At 38.6% G+C, this 23733-nt stretch overlaps 1 protein-coding gene across 7 annotated transcripts in view; it reads right to left on the reverse strand.

Moving 5' to 3' along the window:
- SCML2 (Scm polycomb group protein like 2) overlaps nt 1-23733 on the reverse strand; it is a 70936-nt gene that overhangs the window by 18410 nt on the left and 28793 nt on the right. For all 7 annotated transcript variants that reach the window (XM_059839840.1, XM_059839835.1, XM_059839838.1 and 4 more), the window contains 5 exons: nt 21952-22186; nt 19009-19097; nt 17337-17580; nt 5212-5462; nt 190-325 (listed from right to left, as the gene is read on the reverse strand). In XM_059839840.1, coding sequence (XP_059695823.1) covers nt 190-325; nt 5212-5462; nt 17337-17580; nt 19009-19097; nt 21952-22186 — 955 coding nt within the window. The remainder of the gene's footprint in view (nt 1-189; nt 326-5211; nt 5463-17336; nt 17581-19008; nt 19098-21951; nt 22187-23733) is intronic.

Raw genomic sequence — 23733 nt, forward strand, 5'->3', positions numbered from 1 at the left:
CCCCAGCACTTATTGCTATAATGTGGGCATCAAAATACCAGTTCTAAAAAGTAACTCTGGCTCCTACAAATATCTTTCAAAAATAAGACAGCCGGATAATGATTTACAGTAATAAGTTTGCAGCACATTCTTCATAAAAATGAAACTGCTTAACATAGAAGCCATTTCACACACTTCTTTGTTTTTTACCTGTGGATATAACTGCTGCAGTTGCACCAGACAAACTGATTCCATCTTTAAGTATCTGTGCAGTGCCATTTTCCCCCTCAGGAGATGACTGAGGAGAAAGAGATGTAGGAGTCAGTTGTTCGGGCAAGATTTTTTTCTGTTAAGAGGAAAAAAAAAAAAAAAAAAAAATCAGAGTCAAAATATTTAATGTTTTTTAAAGAGTCTGTACAACCTTCCTGCTATCAGTTACCATCTTAATGAATGTGTGTGGTTCCTTATTAGAAAAGTACCACACACAGCAGAGAAGGGAAGGCTCAGGAAAAGAAGACCAGAAACTGTCAGTTTGCAGTTACAGCTACTTTAGTAACGCAGAGGAAGACAAATGAATTAGAAAAGAACCCACCTTCGCCTAGAAAGTGGGAAAAGAAAGAGCTTTATATACTACTTCACTACTCTCCTAAAAATCTTAGGAAGAGGTATTTCGGGGTATTTTCCTGTCCATGCTTATCACAGCTCAAGGAAGTTAGCTGGGCTGTGTATGTACTGCCATTAAAAACCTAAGTCACATCTAGGCATCAGCGTTACAATGCACCTGTATTTTTCCTCAGCTTGTTCCAAAGGGGTTGAAATTCTCAAGTAACCACTTCCAGGAATTTTCAGGTGCTTCATGCAAGATATCAAACAAGCCTGTAGTGACAATCTAGTCATGCTGGCTGCCAATACCCTTTCCTTTCCCAAAGCAAACTTATTTGCAGCTTATCATATGTCAGATAACCAGAGTTCAGAGCACAGCAATTTACAGATTCATCCATATGCATTACTTTCTCCACCTGAGGAAAAGAGAATTTTGTTGTAATTTGGTTTGGACTGGAGTTTAGAAAAGAAATGTGCACATGGAAGACCTTTCACAGAATCACAGAATGTCCTGAGTTGGAAGGGACCCAAAAGGATAATTGAGTCAACTCCTGGCCCTGCACAGGACACCCTAAGAGTCACACCATGTGCCTGAGAGCGTCCAAACTCTTCTCAGGCTCTGTCAGACTTGGCGCTGTGACCACTTCCCTGGGGAGGCTTTTCCAGGGTCCAACCACCCTCTGGGTGAAGAACCTTTTCCTGATATCCAACCTAACCCTCTCCTGACACAACTTCAGGCCATTCCCTTGTGTCTGTCACTGGTCACCAGAGAGGAGATCAGTGATGTGTTTTGACATTCTATGAAAATACAGATAAATAAAAGAAATAATAAATCAGAGTTCATCACTTTTCCCTTCACCACTTATTCCTGCATGAGAACAGACTACATTTTGACTCTCTTACTTAGCAAAAATTAGGAATGTAAGAGATTACCCAAGGTCTTGACACTGCTGAACACAGCAGAGACTTTGGCAATGTGGTGAGGATTTACCATTAAAACTGACATATAGTGAAGTAAAACTTCAGCAAAGGAAGGCTAAGCCCTCTTCCATTTAGCAGTATTCATCCTCTACACTTTTAGAAGCAGCCTATTTTTCAAGTAATGTATTGAAAAACATGTAGAAAGCAATCAGAATATACACCTTCCTAAAAGAAGCAGTGTTTAACTTCTCCACAAAACCTAGAAAGAAGAAATTAACTTTCTTCTGAAATCCGGGGCACTTAAAAAAAAATTCTGTGCCACTTACAGTTCAGAGAAGACAGGTTTGGCTGGGGGAAGTACTTGACAATGTGGGACTGGGTGGAATCACTATGAACTTAAGAAATAGACTGCCAAGGCTTGGCATTGCATTGTGAATGAAATGAGGTGGCACAGAACCAAGTAGTGATGTACTTGTCAGGAACTGACCATTTATCTTAACACTGGGTGACAGAAAGGTCTCCATTCGTAATACAGAGAAAAAAAATGCACTTGGGAAGATTGAGGTTTTGATCTGAAGTCCAACATTCCTGAAGGCCTCCTCTAGCAGGGATTCTTGAAGGGGGGCAGTTTTCTTTTACCATGCTAAAAAAAAATACCATTTTTGGTATTGATATTGGTCAAATTGAGGGAAAAGATGAGAGAAATGGGGGAAAATGTATGAATGAAAACAAAATACAAACACTAAACTAAGAGGAACCATCCACTCTCCACACCAATGCACACATGTGGTGAGACTAGCTGGCTGTTTCCTACCTTCTCCCTCAGAAGGGAATACAGCACGTTATGCTTGCTCAGCTGAAGCTCTCATTTTGCAGCCCCCCCATGATGGGCAGTGTTGTTTCATGAGAAAGGCCACAATCCCAGCAGGGCTGGGCACAGTGGCTTCCTCCGGCTGGCCCCTGCCAGCTGGGAGGGGACACCAGCTCTGTCTGCCTGCAGAGAGCAGGGCTCACAGCTCGTACCACCAGGACAACACCACCAGCTTCATCCTCATGTTTAAAAACTCTTTTTAGGGAGTTGAATTTAGGGCTGGTACCCACACTCAGACCAAGGGGTTTCCTCAAGAAATTCTGAAAGGAATTCTCTGCACTGTTTTGCAAAGTGTACTTTTAAAATATAATGAAAGAGATGTACAGAGGGTCCTTCTTTATTATGGAAGAGTAAAAACATACAGTGCAAGCTGTGAGAAACAAATGAAAAACAAAATCCAACATGCATCTCATACTTACAGAGCTTAGAAAAAATTTAAATAAAGGAGAAAAATGATGCAACAGCTCAACATTTCTAGCTGTATAACAAAAGTTAGTATCTGCAAAATGATAAATACTGCAACATAACAAACCTAAAGGGGCAAAGAAATTTAAACAACTCTGCAGAGAGACAGGCAGACACCAATGTCCCTAAATACACCAAATAGGCAGCTCACACTTGAAGCACAACCATTTAGTGCAACATCTGGAAGGCTTGTTTTTTCTTTTGCATCAGTCTGGGGGGGTGGATGGAAGAAAAAAAGCACTTTCAAGCCTCTAGGCACATACCACTTGCATATTTGCATACATACTGTGAGGTGCACAGGCTGTATGCCGCACTTCATGTCAGACACACCCTGTCTGCAGAACTCCCACAAAGCCCCATTTCCTCTCTTTACCCTTATGCTAACAGGTGTAAGAATCCAAAGAAAAGTTTGTACAAATGGATAACATCTTGGCAATTTAACCACTTACCAAAGAAAAAACAGCCTTCTGTGAATTCTCAAAAGGAGCTAATTTTTCAAGTTTTTAATGCTGAAGTTAACAAAGCAAAAATCCCAAATTAGATGTATCAAACCTAGATTTTGCAAAACCTCTCTGTTGCCTGGTCCCACAGAGGAAATCAGGTGTGCACAGAGGTACCTCAGATTTGCTGCCTTAGGACAGGGTTTGTCAGCACTAACATCCATTCCCCAAACACTACCTCCAAGCACTTCACACAAACCAGGTGTCAAATGCTCCAAGCAGACACCTTCAGACACCCAGGGCCCAGAAGCCTCTTCTAAAGGCAAGGTGCCTCCAACCTCTGTTTCAAAACATAGATAAAGCCTCCCATTTCTTTTTAATGAGAGCTAAAATTCTTATATGCAAATGCATATCCTGCCACACCTTAATAAGACCTTAAGATATGACAGTCCAGTGTTCAGTGGCGTCCTTTAAAGCCCTGTCCAGACTTACAAAAAGCACCCTGCCCACCAGCTAAGCCTGGACAGGAGCACCTTTCTCCTCTTTAATCCCTGTTGCTTTGCATTTTTATACACCAAGTAAGAGGCAAGGGGCAGGCAGCAGAGAAGAGTGCTCAGCTTTCAATTTTTGGGCCCCAAACTAATTTCTTATCTTGTGATCATCATTTCAATGAAGTGCTGCTTCAGTTTCATACTAGAGCTTCCAGCTATGCTCTGGTAATGTTACTTCACTAGCACTTCACACTGATCAGCACAGTTACTGGAAGGGAGAATCCCCACCTTGCCATTACTCCTCCTCTTCCCATGCATCATTAAGAATAGATCCCACAGCCCACACTAATACAGACTGGAGGAGAAAAGCCCCAAAACTTCTACTTTTTGATTCTTGTTCGGAGGAAAGGGGAATGAACACAAAAAAACCACCCAAAACCACCAGGAAAAAGCACTGGCCCCTACCTCCTCACTTGTGCTAATGCAAAGCAGGAAGGAGCACAAGGACAGACTCAAATTGCCTGAGGAAAGACATTGCAGGATTGCTACTCTTCTTGGACAGCCTGCTGTGCATGAGCAAACCTCAGAAAAGAGACTGTACTTCCATGGCAATTCAAATTGCCCTAAGTCTGCCCTGCTGTGATCCTATTCTTCCTTGCAGCAGATGCAGCATTTGTGCTTTTTTTGGGGTGGAGCAGACAAAGAAGGAAGTAGGAGGGATGGATGTCTACCAGATGAGCTCCCTGAACTGGCTCTCTTGGAAATTGTTCATCTGCCAGTGCTGCTGTCAGCGGCAGTGGGATGAGGGGACAGCGTGTACCTGACCAAAGAGCTCCACCAGAGCTGAAGCTGGAGGCAGCTGCCAACACTCCAGGTCTGACTCAGGTGGGCAGGGAGAAAGGCATCATGCCTTTCAGACAAGGGCAGAATTAGGCCCACATCTGGAGAAAAAGAAGCTTCCTGCTTCATGCTAGTAGAAGCTCCAGGATTAGGGAGTATCCACAAGATTCATTTGGCAAATCCAGCTGTATGCTTAAGAAGCCTAAATTACACAATAAAGTCCTCACTGGTTTTAATTCTTTATTTCTAAACCTGAAAAAAAAAAAACCCAAAAAATGCAAGCTCTATATATGGTTCGGTAACAAACTAACCCAAACTAAAAAGCTTAAATGTTTCCCTGTCTCTCTACTTCAGAATAGCATTTTTCAACACCAATTACTCACCCATAAATAAAACAGTAATCTTGTTTGGGAATAAAATAATCCACAGGATTTTATACTAAAATATTCCAGAAGAGCTATTCTAAACTCGTTCTTGTAATCAGTTGCTGAAAACAGTAAAGCCCTGAAGGCTGAAGAGAAAATAGAAAATTAAGAAAAATAATAAAAAATCTCACTGCAAAATTTTGCAATATAAAGTAAAGTAGTAGATAAGGACTAACCTTTTTTCCAGGTTTTAAACTTTTTTTCCTTGTTTTAAGATTTTCAGTATGAGAGGTGCTTTTTGTCAGGGGAATATTTTTAGGAGACCTGCCCTTCTTGGGAACTGCAGACTGTCCAGGGGGTTTGCCCCGACCTGGTTTCCTGCCCCGCTGCGCTGGTACTGGAGCAGATTTCTGTGGAGACTGCATTGAACGCCGGGTCACTTTGGAAGGGGAAGATTGGATTTTTGCACTGCTCTTTGTAATGGAAACTGAGGAAAAACAAAAACAAAAGGGAAGGGGGGGAAAACCTCAAAATGAACAATGGAAAGCAACTTTTCTAACAAAGGCTTAAAAAAATAAAAGTGTACTGCACAATTTACATTGTAAAATGAATATACTTTTTACTTTGAACTTAAGTAGCTGGCATGAAACTACAGAACTTCATTGATGCCAAAGAGAGAACTCTTTGTACCCATTTTTTTACAGGGACTTTCCTAAGAGAAAAACATTGAAATAAAAATTGGGAAAAAAACCCAAGAATTAATCCACTCACCTTAAAAATGCTTCCCATAATTTAATTACAATATTTTAAAAGTGCCATTCATCAAGAAGGCCTTCAAAAATACTTCATAAATTATACAGCTTATATTACATCCCTTTTCTGCTAAGAGCAGCTTCCACAACTACAAGACATGCAAACTACTTCTAGGGAGCTACAAAACAACTTTGAGCAGCAAAGAAAATCATCCCAGTGACAAGAATAAACTGGTGACAGGCAAAATGTCTTCAATGAGTATTTGTCTGAGATGCTGGTTTAAAAAGGTAAGCTCACATAACCATACCCATATTTTTCTACCTGGTGCCATTTTGAAGACGGGATTCCAAAAATCAAACATAAAGTATCATTTTTCTTCATTCTTAACACTGAAGTGATTTTCTCCCATGAGATGGGTTAATCTCCCATTGCAATTCAATATGGGATCCCAACAGATATCCACTTGGATATGTTCCAATATGCATATGCTGTGATAGCATTATAATCTGGTGTGAGGCTCTAAGATGTAACCACATTTCATTAAATTAAAACTTCCTAGTGAACAGGTCTTTTCCACCCAAATCGCTCTTCTCTGAAATAATGATGGTTTTATTTTAACAATTCCCTTCCCAATGGACAGATTAGAACACCAAAAGGATGCCAAACAGAACATGAAGACATACCCTCAATGCTACAGCAGCACCTGTGGCCAACAAAAAGCAAATATTAAGTCCCTGTGGCTGACAAATACTCCATTCTGTTGGCCCAACCACTGGCAGGCATAAATTGCAGGACAGGTAAGTAGAAGATGAAATAGGGAAATTTTTTGACATCAAACCACCTTTGCTGAGAGGTATGGGAAAGAAACACACAACATATTTGAAATGATGTGAAACCTTTACACTAAAATCAGACAGCTTTCTAGTGTCAAACTGCCCCCATCACAGCCTTTTGCATCTTGCTGATCGTGAAATTCATGTGATTCACTCCAACCTTAAATACCATAAACTTAATGTGACATAACCTGAGAAGTATTGCAAGTTGGAGTTAAAGCAGGCTTTGACTGTGTTGGTCATCAGTGCCTGACTCAAAGCACTAATTCATACTGGAAATGGAGCATAGGGGCCTGTTAATTCTGGATTTTTGTGAATTTGGAACCTTTCTTCCCTGAAAATATTAGTATGTTGAAGCTTTCTGGTAAGCAAGTAAAACAAAAAAATAAAACACAAAGATACTTTTGAAATGAGAGATTGAGTAACAATTTTAATGTCTAGCTCTATGAATCATACTCAACTTACTTGTCCAGCACCTTGCTTTACAACTGTTTCTTTAACCCTGTATCTTTATTCAGAAGTTAACTGTTATTCAGTATTTGCAATAGAAAATGTCACTATTTTCAAATTCACTAAGATTAAATACACACTGCACACAGACTTCTTGTAAAATACAAGTACCACTGACACACATTTCTAAAGCAGTAGGAGATTTACATACATTGCTATTTGCCTGATTCAGTTACTAATCTAATATTCCTTAATGGCAGTTCAGAAGAAATCTCTTCATTATGGCTGGTTGCAATCCTAATACATCAAATGCAGACCTGATATCCCGAGGTATCTGAGAAGGACCACCTTCTGGATGTACAAAGCGATCGCTTTCCTTTTATTTATGTATGCCAAAACATATTTTCATAGGCAATGACACAGTAAGATGAACAGAATTCTAACCAAATGCTGGCACAGCATTACTCTTATGTTCCTGAATTGCTAACGACAACTCACGTTAAGCTGTATATCTGAAATGCAAAACAATATCAACTGTATGCTGCACAATACAATACTACAACATATTATACTTACAACAATATAAATGCAACTATTTTATCTACTTGTGCCACACAACTATGCATAGAACAAAACAATCATGACCTTGTAAAGAAATGTTGTTTAACAAATTCTTTGTGCTTCTGCCTATGCTGAAATCTAGCAAATGCATTTCTAGTCTCCCACAGTAAAGACATAGCTGTTGTTCAAGTCAACAGGTTCTAGGAGTACAGGTATGAGTTTTGGACACTGGGCAATCCCTGTGTCCTTCCAGAAGTACATTTACCAGACAAAGAGTAACAATGCAAACAGCTCCAGCCACTTCCTGCTGCCCTCTTGAACCACACACATCAAGCACTACCTTATCTCAGCATCTTCCTACCTGTATATGCCAGAGGAGCAAATATGAGCGGCATTAACCATTAAGGGGGCGGGGGGAATCAGGTCCCACTTGGTATTTTTCCTTCTGCCTAGGGCTGAAGCTGGTTTTTTCAATAGGCAGGACTACAACAAAGCCCATGCTGCCTGGGCAGCATCCCAGAGATAGCAGCAAATGAGGAAGCTGCTATTTGCATTTGTTGATTTAAGAGAGGATGGGGGGAGCACAAGGGAGTGGGAGACTGCTGAAGTAATTCCCATATTGTCTGCAGGCTGTACTGACAGTGATCATCAGTCACCTGCTCATACTTCCCTCACCCCGGCCTTCAGAGGGAGACCAAAGGTTACACTGGGTCACAGAATCTGGGGGGAAATGAAAAGACATGCAAAATCAAGCTGCCAACCCACTGCATCTGTAGACAGAGTTATCCCCACTAGGCCACATGTTCCAAAAACTAAGACATTTTAATAGTCTCATGAGAACTTGTTAAAATATAACGATGAAGAGAATAGAGAGGAAAAATGCCAAGCTCTGCTTGCAATTACTGCAGTATTTAGCTGGGATATTTACAACCAAAAAAGCACATTTGCCTTTTGAGGATGCTGCTTTGCATCACAAAGGCCCTCTCATTTGCACAAACAAAATCAAGCATTTGTGTCATGTTGCTCATCTACAGAAATATCCTCCACTCCAGTTTCAGGAATGGGATGCACTGCATGGCTTTCCTTCCTGAATATCTTGTTTAGAGCCAAAACCTGTACAGACACCCTTAATAACTGAAGAACAGAGGTCACACTACACAGATACATTTTACCATTGAAATGTTAGCAACTAAGCAGCACTTTCAGAGTTCACAGAGCTCCAGTCATACTGCCACGTTTGTGTGAGCTATAGGCACCTAGCCCTTCATGCAACTCACAGCTTTCAAGCTTTCAAATACTTCTCTTTCAAAACATTTTCTTTCCTCCCCCAAACTGTTCTGTGAGAATCCCAACACCTGCGAACTTTGCATTTAATATAAGAGAAACCCCAGATCCTGTATTTTGGAACTCACAAAACAACCTGGAGATGCACGGCCACAACTCAGTCCCTCGCTGAAACAAGGAGATCCCCTGCAATCAACTGAGCCCATTTGCATGAAAAGGACCCAAAAGGTTACGCCTCACATGAGGGCCAAATTCTGCTTGTAGAAGCAGAAAAACTTCCCAGACACAGGTAGAACTGCAAAATTGACCCTAGAATGTTATCTCCAAGATCTCTTGAAAGCATAAGTAACATATTTAAGACAACTGTGAAATCTGAAGCTACTGAAACCTCCAGTACTTGGGAAGGGGATGGAACAGATGACAGCTCAAAAGCCTGAATTCTCATGCAATTCTAATTAGTAAAATTCCCTCAAATAATCAGCAGTGACAGTTTCACTCCATGTTTTTATCGAAAGCAGGGGAAAAAAAGAGTTCAGATTTGTAATATTTAAGCATTATAAATCTCCTATTCGGTCAGTGCCACAGAACAGCAATTACAAGACAAGACTTAAAACAACTGATGGGAAATTACACAAAGCAAGGTAGGGGCTCACTGCTGTGCATTTTGTGTACAAAGAATTTCTACCTGAGGAGAAGGTGCCAATTATGCCAGTAAAAAATGTAGTTCACTTTTAAAATCAGGTTTTCTTTCAAGAGATAAATTATTCTGTTTGTACTGTAGTATTGTTCCTATGCCCCACCAATATATAAACCCAGTGTTCTTCTGAGAATATAAAAGCTCGGTCCTTCTGTCATGGACCAAAAGAAAAAAAGAAAGAAAAAAAAAAAAAATCAAAAAGAGGTTTAGCAACTTACCCTAAATCCATGTGAGCATTCCACAGGAAAAGTAATGGAAACATATCTGCTGAGTTCTAGCCTGGAGTTTTAACTATAAAACTAACCTTCTTTAATACAGTCAGTTATTATCATGATAGTTTTGACAACTGGCAAAGGAAGTGGAAAAGATTAGCAATTTTTTCAAAACAGCTTACTGCCAAGTATTATAAAAATTTATGTCCTTATGTCTCAATTGAACAACAGAGCCATACAAAAGTGTAACTATCTGTAATACATTCCACCTCTTCCTATCTGTGTTTGGATGACTTCTGATTATGAGGTAGCTGTGAGACACTAATTGATATGTTGCTATGATACAAAATCAGGTATAAGTCATTATTCTGCTATCTAAAAAGCAGCATCACACTTGGAAACTTCAACAACCACCTTGGCAAGACATGGACACTACAGCTTGAAACTTTCTTCTTTCTAGATTTTAGTTTCTGTTACCAATAAAATAAAAGAAATAAAAAGTCTCAGTGAAAATTTTTAGCCTACCTTACACAGGACTGAAAGGCAAAATGGAGGCTGCCAAGCCACGTAAGACAGAAATGGATGAAAAAACAAAAAAAGCATTCCTCATTCCTCTCCCAGTGACCTCCCCAGGCAGCACTGTACACCTTTAGTCCCTCAGTCTTTCACCCCCATCCCCAGTCTGACCCATTTTCAAGAGGTAGGCAAGCCAGCCCCTACAGAAGCAACCACTGAAAATACTGTTTAAGATCCATCAAAACCTGCTGCTAAACAAATACTCATCACTTCCAAAAAAACCAACTTCTATGAACTAAGATAGGTCATGGAATATGTGGGATTTGGGGGGTTACAAGAAAAACAGAAGAAAGACTCCTGGAAGATCTTTTCAGTTAGTCCCCAGAAACTAAGAACTGTGAAAAGCCAGCTTCTAGACTCATGCTTCAACAAGCATTGCCATTGCAACCACATTAGCAAAAAAAACCTAAACCAGAGAAACCCCAACAAAAAAATCCCTATATTTTGTTGATAATCTGGAAGGAAGGAAGAGAAGGAAGACAGCAAGAAAATAGCTTGAACTATCAAAACAGCATCAACTTGAGTTACCTGAAGTGAACTTAGATGTGCTGGTGATGAATCTGTCAATAAGCCCAGCAAGGCCCAGCTCGAAAAATTTGGTACAAATTTAACAACCAGACTTTTCACCCAATCATTACTGATTCTGCCCTGGTTTTGCCATTATTTTTCCCCAAATAGCATTAACAGGATGAAAGGAGGGCCCAAAATGACACAATACAATGCAACACGCTTCTGGGGAAGAAAAAAGACACACAGAGCATGGATAGTACAATAGAACAATTTGTTTTGTCTCAGCATGTGAATGACAGCACTGATACTCTGGACATAGCTTATAGCTACTAACACAGATTTGGAAAATATCTACTCAATCACATCCACTAGTAGGGCACCACGACCATTGGCTGTGGCTTGGCACACCTAGGTTAGTAACCCTTTACTGCTTAGTCCCCACAGGAATAGGTTGTTTTATTACTCAAGCTGCAGGTGGGAGGTCTGTACAGTAGTACAACATTCTGTTCAGACTATACTGAAATACCTGCAGTGCCCATAAGACCCAAACAACAGCACATTAAAAAAAAAAGTCCATGTAGCAGTCAAAAATACATGTGTTGGAGTATTTCCAAATTACAAGAAAATTACAATTACCTTATAAATAAACATGGTGAGATGACAGGGAATCCAGACTTACAATAAGGTCACATTTTTGGGAAAGGCAAAACCTTTATTCTTTCTTAAGTGATTACTGCCCTGTAGCACCACTATCCAAGCCTTGCTGCAAGATGTCAAGAAACATTAATACCAAATAAAAAAAGCTTAACATTTGAGAGAATGTGGCAAATCAGGTTTTAGCCTGAAGCACTGAAGAGTTTTTCATGTACAATTCTGAAGACAGCATAAATCTGCTTACTGTGTGTGCCTGACTTAACTACTGTGATCTGCTCATGAGGAGAAGCTGGCTGCACTGACAGAAAAATAAAACCTCCAGCAGTATGAAATTTTACCACTTCACTTTTTTTTTTTCTTTAATGAAACTTAATTACCATGCTTATCTGATTTTTTTGGCTACTCTTAACATCACAGAATCTTCTACAGATCTTACTGTAGCTCTGTATAAAGTTTCAACACTTCTTTTGTTTCATCTGCAAACAGGGCAAATACTTAGGTTTGTACTGATGTTGCACATTTGTGCACAACTCAGCTGAAAACATAACAGAGCTTATTTTCACATAATTTCATCAACAACAGAGAAGACCATCTCTAGTATCTAGCTCAGTAAAATCTGCACAAGGTAAACATTGAGAAAATGACTGAAATTAAATAAAATTAAGAAATCATAAAACAGACAAATGTATTTTTAAATCTCTGCTTGAGCCTGTACTGCTCTTTTGCTGCAGACAGTTTTAGAAGGAGACCTTTAACATCAACATCCTGATTAGCATAATGAAAGAAGATTGCTCTCACTGCCAATAAATGCACTAAATTAGGAGAAAAGCAATGATGGGACACAGGGTGTGGAAGACAGGGAGACAGAGGAGAGTGAAAGAAAGAATATGACTACTAATGGTAAAAACTACAGTGTATCATGTTTTTGGTTGGTTTTTTAAAATTATTTTATCATCTTCCTTTGGCCTCCCAAATTTTTAGAGCACAGAGAACAGTTCCAGCTTTTTGAATTCTTTGCACCACGTTTATCCATCAAAAATCCAGCTTCATAAGGCTGGGGGGATCATGGATATGTAGAAACTGATCCCCCTCTTTCTGTTCAGATCTAAATGATAGATACTACCTAATACTGAAATCAATCTTTGTAGGTGAAACTACTTATTGTTTCCCACATGGCTTGTCCCCAGTTGTTCTTTTGTTTTCTCTCTTTTATGAAAAAGGTTTTACTTCTATTATAAATAAAAAGGTGGGTTGCCTAAGTAACTGCCATTTACATGTAATAACTAAACAGTAAAAAGAATTTATACAGAAACAGCAAATAGAAATTGTTCGGACAATCTCCAGTCACCTGCTGCTTACTTCAGTTGCAAGCCTCAAAATACAACAAGCTACAAAGCAATACATGAATATCAAGAATATTCTTGGGTACAGTAACAGATTTCTGTTATTCAACAGAGTAAAGTAAAAATTACAATCTATTGCGGTTAAATAGAAAAGTACATTTGGCCTAGAAAAAGAGTGAATCAAAAAACATGCAGAAGACATAAAACTTTAAAATCCTTCTTAAAGTATATCAAAAGCATAAGTTACATAGACCCAAGAGATGACCAAATTTTAGAATGAGCAAATGCAGAAGGTAACACTAAAACAAGAAGACTGAATTTATTTTGCATTCATACTCACTCCAAGGAAGCACAATATCAGTATAAGTCCAAAAATCCCAAATACCAATTAATGAATAATCATGGAACAGAAAACATAACAGAAGGCACCACTATGTCACTAAGTTTCCATATATTGTGCACTTCTGGATCCAGTGGCTCAAAAATACTGTAAGTGAAAAGAAAGCAGTACAGAAGAACAAGGGTGACCAGGGAATAAAACGGATCCCTGAACAACAGAAGCAAAATCTTCCTGTTCAAGTACTGGAAGTACAAGAACTTGTTTCAGTACAAGAAACCAAGGACAACAAATGAAACAACCACCAAGGAAAAGGAATTTCTCCTTTTCCAAAAGAAACATACTCCAGTAGAGAACACCTTATGTTGTAGGTGCTAAAAAGGATGTTGTAGGTGCTAAAAGTTCAGATGGCTCCAGTATATAATAGAACAGGTTAGATCAAGTTCCTCCCCTTTTATACTGAGTACCTGAGAAGGTAATCAGCATAAAAGCATTATTTTGGGCTTGGAACGACCTTGGCTGCAGATGGACAGACACTAGGAAGATTTGAGCAAACCTGTCTCCTATGTGCTTATGCTTTTCTTCAGACATCTGCTTTCAGCCACTGCTGGAGAAAGCCTTCAAGAGCAGATGGTCCTTTGACTGGTCCAGCACAGACATTACCACGTCAATCTCTTTCATTAGGCATTTTTCACAACACTGTTTATGTGTTTTTTAGACATCTCTAAAAGCATTTAAATGACCAAGAGACACAGAGAAAATCTACTGCATCCTTAAAATATCAACCTTGAGGCAGCAAGCCAAGACAACATCAAGCACTGAAGTCAAACCATACATAACCAATTAGTACCACTGGAGATGCTTCTAATGACACAAACTACAAGGTTAGCTAAGCACAGCTTCTGACAGTGTAAATACTGAATGGTACATTTCATACCACTGTACACATATCCTGACATCCAGCCAGGTCCACTGAAGTCACACCTTCTGATAAGGACCAAAGACAAAACATAAACACAACTACTAGGGCCTGAAGGCTATCAACAGTTGGTCCAAAACAACTTTTCACCTACCATCTCTGTATTACCTTTTATCTTAGTTCATGAGCTAATTCCAATGAGAGGTATACTGAAGATACAGTTTTAAAGAGTAAAAATAACACATAATCTGGTCAGGATAATCCACATCCTAGAAGCCTGTTCTTAAACACCTCCCATGGCAGAGGGCCTACATTCTCTCTGGGCGTCCTAAAAGGCTAAGACAGTAGACAGTTGAAATACAATCTTCCCTAATTTGCATACTGTCTCCCTTACTGCATTTAATCTCTCTTTCAAAATGTTAAATTAGACCCCAAAATACATCTCATGGCAGGAAATTGTTGTCGTAGGTATGAGTGAAATTTAAAGCATCATTTATCACTTTTATACTTAGATTGTAGGATATTGGCTTTGCATGTTCACTAAAATCTGAGGCTTTTTGTTTCAGCCCTCTAAATAGTGATTTAATACCTTTAAATGCTTTCAGCTTTACAAAAATCAAGAATACTTTTCATATTCACTCAGGAATTCAAGCCACTCTTAGGTCAATTATTTTCACTTTCTATTGCAGAAATTCAAGCCAGAAATACTGAGGTAACTAGCGGGAAAAAAGTCCAGACCAGAATAACACTTCAATACTCAAGGAAATTCCTACAATGTAGTACCTGTAATATTTTCTCCCTTAACAGGAGTAGTTAATGTTAGTGTGACATAATGAAGAATCCTGACAACACCATCATATTTCTGAATTCAAATGACTTGATTATACTCTTCTTGAAGCTATTATTTAAATCTTAATAAAGGATTGTCATTGCAGTTATTTAATAGCTCAATAGCAATCAAATAACAATGAAAAATCTAACCTGAGAGCAAAAAATATTTCCTCCAGATATGTAAATTCAACAAGTGTGTATAACACACACAAACATAAAACATAAAATAAAGTAACAACACAAAGCAAAATAGAAATAACAAATTATTTATGCTCAGAATGGGGAAAAAATGAATACACAATTTCAATAAAACTGCAGTTAACTTTGGCCTCACTTTTGGAAACAAAAATAAAAACCACTCCAGCCTGCACCTCTCTGCACTCAGTTTCTGTTACATGTCCAAAATTCTCAATTTTAACTACAAGTCTGTAAGAACCCTGCTTCAAATTTTATTAATGCCTGGAGTGTTTTTGTTTCTCATTACAGAGAATAGTATCCTAACTATACTATTCTCAGTTAGGATACTATTCTCTCTCATTACAGAGAATAGTATCCTAACTGGATAGGTATTTCAAGTCTGAATTTTGTTTGGTTTATTACCTGAAGAACTGGATTACATAACCAGCTTTACTCATTGTCAAACAACCTTGAGCTCTATCAAGCACTAGTCAGGCAAGAAAAAATTCTGGATGTCTTACCTCAAAATATCGCTGGCTTTCCAGCGTGAAATTGGAGTAGACTAAACAATTTAATAATATTCTTTCCAGAAGATGAAATTTGACTCAGTAATCTAAACTGTAACAAAAATATGTTTTAAAAATTCTATGCCACTTATTTATACAGCCCCGCCTGTGTATCACAGAATGGGTCAGGTTGGAATGGACCACAGTGGGTCATCTGGTCCAGCCTCCCTGCTTAAGCAAGGTCATCCCAGAGCACATGGCACAGGGTTGTGTCCAGACAGCTCTGGAATATCTCCAGTGAGGGAGACTCCACAACTTCTCTGGGCAATCTGCTCCAGTGCACAGTCAGCCCCACAGTAAAGAAATAATTAACTTAAGTGTAATAACACATCTCATTCATGATCTCTCAAGACAAGGTCAACCTTCTGAAGAAGCTGAGAAAGACACTTCAGAGATTGGGAGCACAGGAACATTAAGACTAAGGTCAGTGTGGTACCTGTTAGATGACTTCTGATGCAATGTCCATCATCCTCACCCACATTTCAAACCCTTTCCTCTCACTGCAGGTTTGTACCAGCAGATCATTTTGGACAGTACAGCTACACACACAGTTACTCCTTTGCTGAAATCTGCCTGAATAGACTAAATGCAATTCCAGGTACTATGACCCCTGGCAGCAACTTCAGAGAGGCAGGTGAGAGCAAGGATGCAGAGGTGTCCTTAGCTAATTCCAGTTAGATTTTCCATACAGTTCTTGATTTGCTAGCGAAAGACTGAGAAAAATAATGAAAAAGGCCAGGAAACATTACTGATTTCTTGCCTTCTTGCTTCTGCTCCTTTCCTACTCACCTCAGAAGTGAGAGTTCTGTGACACCAATCTATTTGTCCCTTACTCACCTAACACCAGCTATGAAAATTCTCACTGAGAACAAATAACTCTGGTTAATAAAGAAATTAATTAAAATATTATTCCCCTCCTTCAAAACCTCTGTTCCTGACTTTTTTTTTATGGGATGAGGATAGAAGAGCTCAAACAGTTTGACAGAAAAACCTTACACTATGGAAACCTGACAAGCAGTCCCAGAGGAGCAAAGGGATTACACTGAGGGATGTCCCTCTTCATGCTATTTCCCTTCTTTCTAAGGTAGAGAGTTATTCATTATAAAGCAGCCATTAGTTAAAGAGACACTATCAACTGATCAACAAATATCCATAAGGGCAAGAGGATGATGAAGCATCTAGAATAGGCAGCTGCAAGACAGAATTTTTTGAGTATGAAAGAAGAAATACTAAATATATAGTTTAGACCTGCAATCATCACAGAAGCAAAGACTACTTTACTTAGCAGTTAGCATAAAATAAAGTGCTGCAGCAGCCATATATTAGTATCACTAAACAGGAGCATGTATCTATCAATAATACAAACAGCAAATCTAGTTCAAGATTCTTTACAAGCACACAAAAATTAGAGGTCATCAGAAGTCCTCCTAACAGTATTAAATAAAACATGCTCCCAGAGATACTATGAACAGGCAAAAACTGTTTCCCAGCAATTTCTATTAGCTTTAAGCTGCATAAAGAAAACTCAACAACATTTCATCCTCATCTGCTACTCACAAATCAAATCTTCAGTCTTATCTGCATATAGCCAGCTGGTTTTTAAAATTCTGCTGTAATTGAGGAGAAAAACAATTAAGCAATATTATTAGTCATCTTACCATTGTTCCCTGGTGGTTGTAATGCATCTCCTGTCAGGCTACACCATCCGACTGGGAAAATATCTCGAGAATCACACCTGCACCAATAGTCAAATGCTCCTCTCCAACCATCAAATGTAACAAAAACTTCATCTCCTTTAACATCTCCAATGGTTGCTGGGCAAATCAGGTATGGGTTCTTCCTATCTATAGCTTCAAGTTTCATTCCAACTTTAAAGCAGTTTGGCACAGGTTTTGGTGGTTCCTATAAAAATAAACATGGTAGAATATTTGTATTTCTATGGCCTCTTGAAAAAAAAACCAAAACGAAGTAACAGCCCTTTTCTTTTCCTCAACATTCTTACGACTTATAGTCACTACTCTCAGGAAGTTATAGAAACACATTCAAGGAAACTTAGTTGTATTTCAAATTTGCCTTTGCTCTTCTGCACTATAAAAATTTTCATTCTATTCCCCCAAACCACAGCTGGGATAATTAGCAAAATTCTCCATGACAGAAAGACCCTGATAAAAGTATTTACATAAGCAATAGGTTGCAACCAATACATTATGTCTGGGCAGCAAGACAGCCAAGACACTAAAATGAAATTATTACATGCTAATAAAGAAGAGGTTTGCAGAGAATGGATATTTCTGGGGACTGATAACTGTCTGGTAAAAGCTTTACCTCTCAATTAATCCATGAAAAATTCATTAGCATTGGACATTATTTATAGGCCTCTGTTAACTCACTTGGACTTAGACCAATTCCAAGTGGACAAAAGAAAAACAAAAATCAAGTGAATGTGATTGGTATAAGTGTACCTCCACAGCAGGAGTTGTGATCTGACAGAACACAAATTACCACCTCAGCCTCAAGAACCTTATTATCCAAGCCCATCTCAGATGTGCTGCAGGCTAGCACAGAGAAGCATGGCTCATCATGCCTCAGAAAATTTATATTATCTTATCTAAAAAAAATTATAATTATATTAAGTTAACAGCAAGTGATGTGTTTGCAGGCCTAAGCCCAACTGTTTGATTTGCTGACATGCCTCTCAGTATCCAAAAAGAACACACTCAGTATGACAACAGGGTTTTATCACCTCCACAAAAAATTTACCCAAGTCATTTTTAATCTCCAGTTATTTTTATATAATTTTTAATCTTTCACAGTAACTTACTCAAGAGTCATGTTTAAAAAACTGAATGGCTTTTTCTGCTATTTTCAACTACTTTCTCACTACATTTTAAATGGTGATTGTGTGCCCAATAAATACGTTTAACAAAACCTTCCCAAGCACTAATGTATTCCAATGGGTCTCATTCCCCATTAATTTTTTTTACTCCTGAGCACATTCACACGACTACAGTGCTGTTAAGAAATGTGATATGCATTTTATCTAAAATCCATGAGACAAAAAATGAGCAAACACAATTTCTCTAAGTAACATGCCATACTTTGAAGTCTCAGCTCAGGAAAAGAAACGGCCCTCTCTAAGGACTAGAAGCATATTCCTTTCTGTCTAGTTCCATAGCATGTCAATCCAGTTCAAAGTAATTTTAAATAATAGTCTTGCCTTCCCCATCTTTGCTGCAGACAACAGGGTAATATCTTAGCATCCTCATTAAAAAAATGTAACCATGGACCAATTGATAGGTAGTTGTTTACTAGAAAAGCTTTTCTTCTTACCTTTTTAAAGAATGCTGCAGGTGCCATTTCAGCTCCATTGAGAGTTCTTAAGAGAAACATTGGCCAAGAGGATGCATTCATCTGGAACCCTGAGGACAAACAAAAAACCAAACAAACAGCCCTACTTTCAGTTTGTAAAATGCAATAGGAGAAAAAGTCTGTTTCACTAATGCCTCATTCTCTCTATTTCAGACTTGGCCAAAATAGAAGCAGCTAAGAAATGAACATGGTCACTGTCACTGCAGAAAGTTGTGCAATTCATTTCCATTCTGAGTGACTTGCCTGCAAAATCACTCTTCATAACATTAGGCACTACAGATTAATTTCTAGGATTCAATGATATGCAAGTCCTAGTAGAGGAGACCATTATGCTGTCCCACTGAGTCTCTGGTTCAGTGAAACTTCCCTGGCACAAGCACCTAGCTTTCTCTTCGGGTTCTAGCTCATTTATTGAGAAGATACTTTTTTTTATTTTTGAGAATCTTGTTACTGTTTTACCAAACCACAGACAAAAAATCAGTGCAATTGGTTTTTCTCCCTCTCTCACTAAAATAAATACATAAATAGCCATAAAACAAAGCATACCTAAGAGTGAATCAAAAAAATTTGTAATAAATCATGTATCATATTGAAAAACATAAACCAGATGGTCTTTCTATTTCATTATTCTTCATTAACAAGTGAATAAAAATCATAAACAACAACCAAATTTGTTTAGATTAACTACCTTATTCAAACAGAACAAAGGTTTGTCTGAAAACCTTCTTATTCCAGATAATGTTCCCTCACAATCAACCACTTTCCAGTTAAAAGATAAAACAAAGCAAACAAAAAATCCTTTTGCCTTCTTTGCTTTCCAAATGAATGTTTTAAAGTAATGAGCAAGATAACAGACATACTGGACATTTTTTTCTGCTTCTTTAGCAGTTAGATGTCTGGAACAGTTCTGCAGAGAAACAGACATAATACAGCAAATCGGAATTTTTTCCACAAAGCAAATAGTACCATAATCTGCCAAGAGCTCATGAGTTCCCTCATAACTGATCTTTAAGAATTGTCTTAAAAATTTGTAACTAGAAAGGTGGACCATATCTGCAACTCTTGATCAGTTAAATAATTCACTCATTTAAAATTTGATTATATGCTATAGTGGTTCTTGAGCTCATAGCTTTAAGCTATTTTCAGTAGAATAAACAGTTTTCAAGCCAGAACTACCTATTCAACACCTAAATTAATGCAGAGCTCCTATATGATAAAAGGTGTCATAATTCAGGGACCACTGAGTTGATTGTCAGGCCTGGTTTCATACCAGAGTCTTCATAAAACCTGAACATGTGGGGTTACTGAAACACAATATTCCCAACTAGGTAGCTCAGAAAATATATACAAGCACAACAGAGAAGTGAAAACTAAGCAACAGTGTCAACTGACTTCATTTGGCCTTTAAGTTGTCCTGGTAAAACCAGAGAAACTGCTATCTGGATTATAATTTGCTCAGAAAATTAAGCTCTCTACAACAAAAAGCTGTGGAAAAGCTATGGAAAACAAAGGCTGGAACTGGAACACTTTGCTGCAATAATCACTTTCTCAAAACCCTTATGTAACATGCATAATTAAACCATGTAAAAATCAGGTAGGAGGGACTATTTTAGTTAGTTATTATGATAGAAGTGAAACATTAGTATCCAGAAGGTTCCCTACTACTAAGGAAAAAAAATCCTTTGGTTAAATGTCTAACAGGAGGTAATTATACACCCAATTAGCTCCCAGCTTTACCCAGGAACAGGATGCTGTAAAACTGCCAAAAAGGCTTTTTCAAAAATTTATCTAGGTATGCTAGAATGTTTGATTGCTGGAATTTAGCCTATCTCTAGAAAAATCTAGGGCAGGAGGGCCAAAAGAGTGGCACTCACATTCTTCTCTGAATAATCAGCAATTGTTCAGAGGGCAGGTAGACTTACATGCCTGAACGCAGGGAAACAGCTGCTTGTTAGGTGCTGCACTGCAGGCAGCCTGACACATAAGAGTAAGAAACAGTATGTGAGGAGAAGGCATCAACTTTTCTACTGATGGTCATGGAAAGTTTCTCCTCTTAACAAATCAACTGTCCTCATCACACATAACCAGAGTTGTTCCATTCATCACTCTGGCTTAGAAACACATTTTAAAAACTGTTGTGTTCCTGAAGCTGTATTTTTTAACCCTGTACATATATTCAGCTGAAGGAACCACCATACTCTTCCATTTTTTATACTGGTATCACTTCATTCATTGTAGAAGGTTATATCAAGAACTTCAGAGAGATTAAACCGAGAAAGTTTCCTAGAGGTCTGGAGTGCTGCTTTTACTACCTCAGAGTAAAAACTCAGAGCAGAAGGCTGCAATTCTGCACTAACCCACCTTATGCTGCCTGTCCTAGAACACAAATCAATTTGCTCGGTGCCCAAGGAAATATCCTGACTGCCCTGCAGAGGTGTGCTTTCAGCAGCCCTGCCAAAGCTTCCCAGGCCTGCAGCAGCCAGTGCCCTCTTGTGAGCTGCTCAGATGCACTGATGAAGAGTAAAGGGGCAATTTGGCTTTCTCCAGTTCTTTCCAAGGGCTCCCAAAAGGAGCACGCATGGCATCATGCAACAAGACACTGTATACACACACACAAGGCAGGCCGTGTGTGAGGGAACATTTACAGAATGGGCACATTTAATATTAAGGGCCTATTAAGAAAAACCATCAACAAACAAAACTGCTCATTCTTATGTCAGAAGAATGAAAAAGTAAGAAAAAGCCACAATTCACATAGCCAGAATTAGTTTACTTACCTCCTTTTCAATTAAATAATGGCTTGGTGAGCTGTTCATACCATTGAATTTGCCAAGACCAAAGGGTAAATTTGACTTTCTGAAAGCAATACTCCACACACATTTGTTCATCAGCTTTGTTACTTACCAAGGGGAGGCTGGAGCATGCCCCCTTTCTTTTCACAGGTCCCGATGGGCTGTATGTCTGAGGAATCCACAAGCCTCCAGAAATCATTTTTGTTGTCACTTCCATCGAGCCGCAACCTTAGCCTGGCACCAGTGATTCCAATGACGGTGGCGATACAAACTGAGGTAACATTGCGAGGATCGTGCGCTTCCAGTTTCATACCAACTTTGAAATCGTTCGTAGGCGGAATTCTAGACTACAATAAAAGGTAAAAGACTTTTTCTTGTAGTTGTTAATACTGCTAAATTTACCAGCCAGATCAACAGACAGCTTTATTCCTTCCAAACTTGGTATAAAAATGATAAATAGGAAGAAGCTTTTAAACTTTTGAGTGTCTAGCATCAAGTCAGGAAAGGCAACTGCATAACCTACCAACTGCATAAGCATGATTGATTTCTAAAAGGTAGAGATGCTAAGTAGGGTAAGGTAACAAGGCAATCTTTATGAAGATATGAACCCAAGTGTGAGGTGAATGGAATACAAGGACATTAGGAAACATGACGTTCAACTCAAAAAAAACCAAAAACCACAACCAAAACACAAACCAACAGACACATCCAAAAGAAAATCCCAACCACAAAGTTTATTGGCTTCCAATTCAAAAGAAATAATCATCCTCATTGTAATAATATTTTGGAAATCGAAACAAAATCTGGACCCTTCTGTATCAAAAAAAAGCTTACATTACAAAGAAATTAGACAGAAAAAGAAGTTAGTGTTAACATTTTTAAGAAAGAAAACAGTCCTAAAGACACATAAAACTTCCACACGAAGACAAAAACTGTAGCTTGTGAGAACTGAATATAATCACAAACATACAATGCAATGCCAATTTAATTAGCACGGGGAAAAGAAATGTGACAAATGCAATTTGGCTGTTAGGAAGAACTTTTTATCACATGCTAAAGATGAACAAAAGAGAGTATTTTTTACTCATGTATTAACACACTACGGGCAGAGACTGACTGGATTGCAGTCTGATTACTTGCCTTCTGTCACATTGCAGGCAAATGACATGTAATGATGTTTAAAACTTTGTATGAACACTAACTGGGATGGAATGACTCTCACTATTCTCTTTACTTGTCTCCTCATTTCCAGCCTAAATTTTATTGATGGAATTTTTGGCCAACATTATCATTTATTTTATTTTTGCACTTTAGCAAATAAAACCAAAAGCTACAACTGATCCTTTCTCGGTACCTTTTCAACAATGTAAATAAGTAAAGCACTGAAATTTCTCTTAGGAGATGATGACTACTCTCCTATCACCCTGGAAACTCTTTTTTGCAACTCTTCAGTACAAAGCTGGTTTTGAATACAGACACCCAGAACTGTAAGCAGCCTTCCCCATGACATTTAACCCCAGTAGCTACCCTATCCAGACTAACACAGTCTGACTTCTAATATAGGAAGCATGTTAGAATACCCAAACCCATAGGCATTCACACTCACAGGACTCCTGTGTCCCCTTGTTCCTGCCTGACCAGGTCAGGTGGGGATCCCACAGCAGGCAGACAAAGTGCACTTAGCTGTCTGTGGGCACAGGAAAATACAGGAGAAATCTGCTCCTGCAACAAGTGTTAATGATATTTTTTCTCCACCACATCTAAATGTCTAAAATACATCTTTCTCTACTTTATATATTGTGCAGGTGCACTATTTACAACACACCCTAGATCAACAGCAAGACCCCTGGAAGAGCCTGAGCCCAAAAGCCAAAGAGGCAAGCAAAATTCTGAA

Source organism: Haemorhous mexicanus, chromosome 2 (genome assembly GCF_027477595.1).
Source record: "Haemorhous mexicanus isolate bHaeMex1 chromosome 2, bHaeMex1.pri, whole genome shotgun sequence".
NCBI lineage: Eukaryota > Metazoa > Chordata > Aves > Passeriformes > Fringillidae > Haemorhous > Haemorhous mexicanus.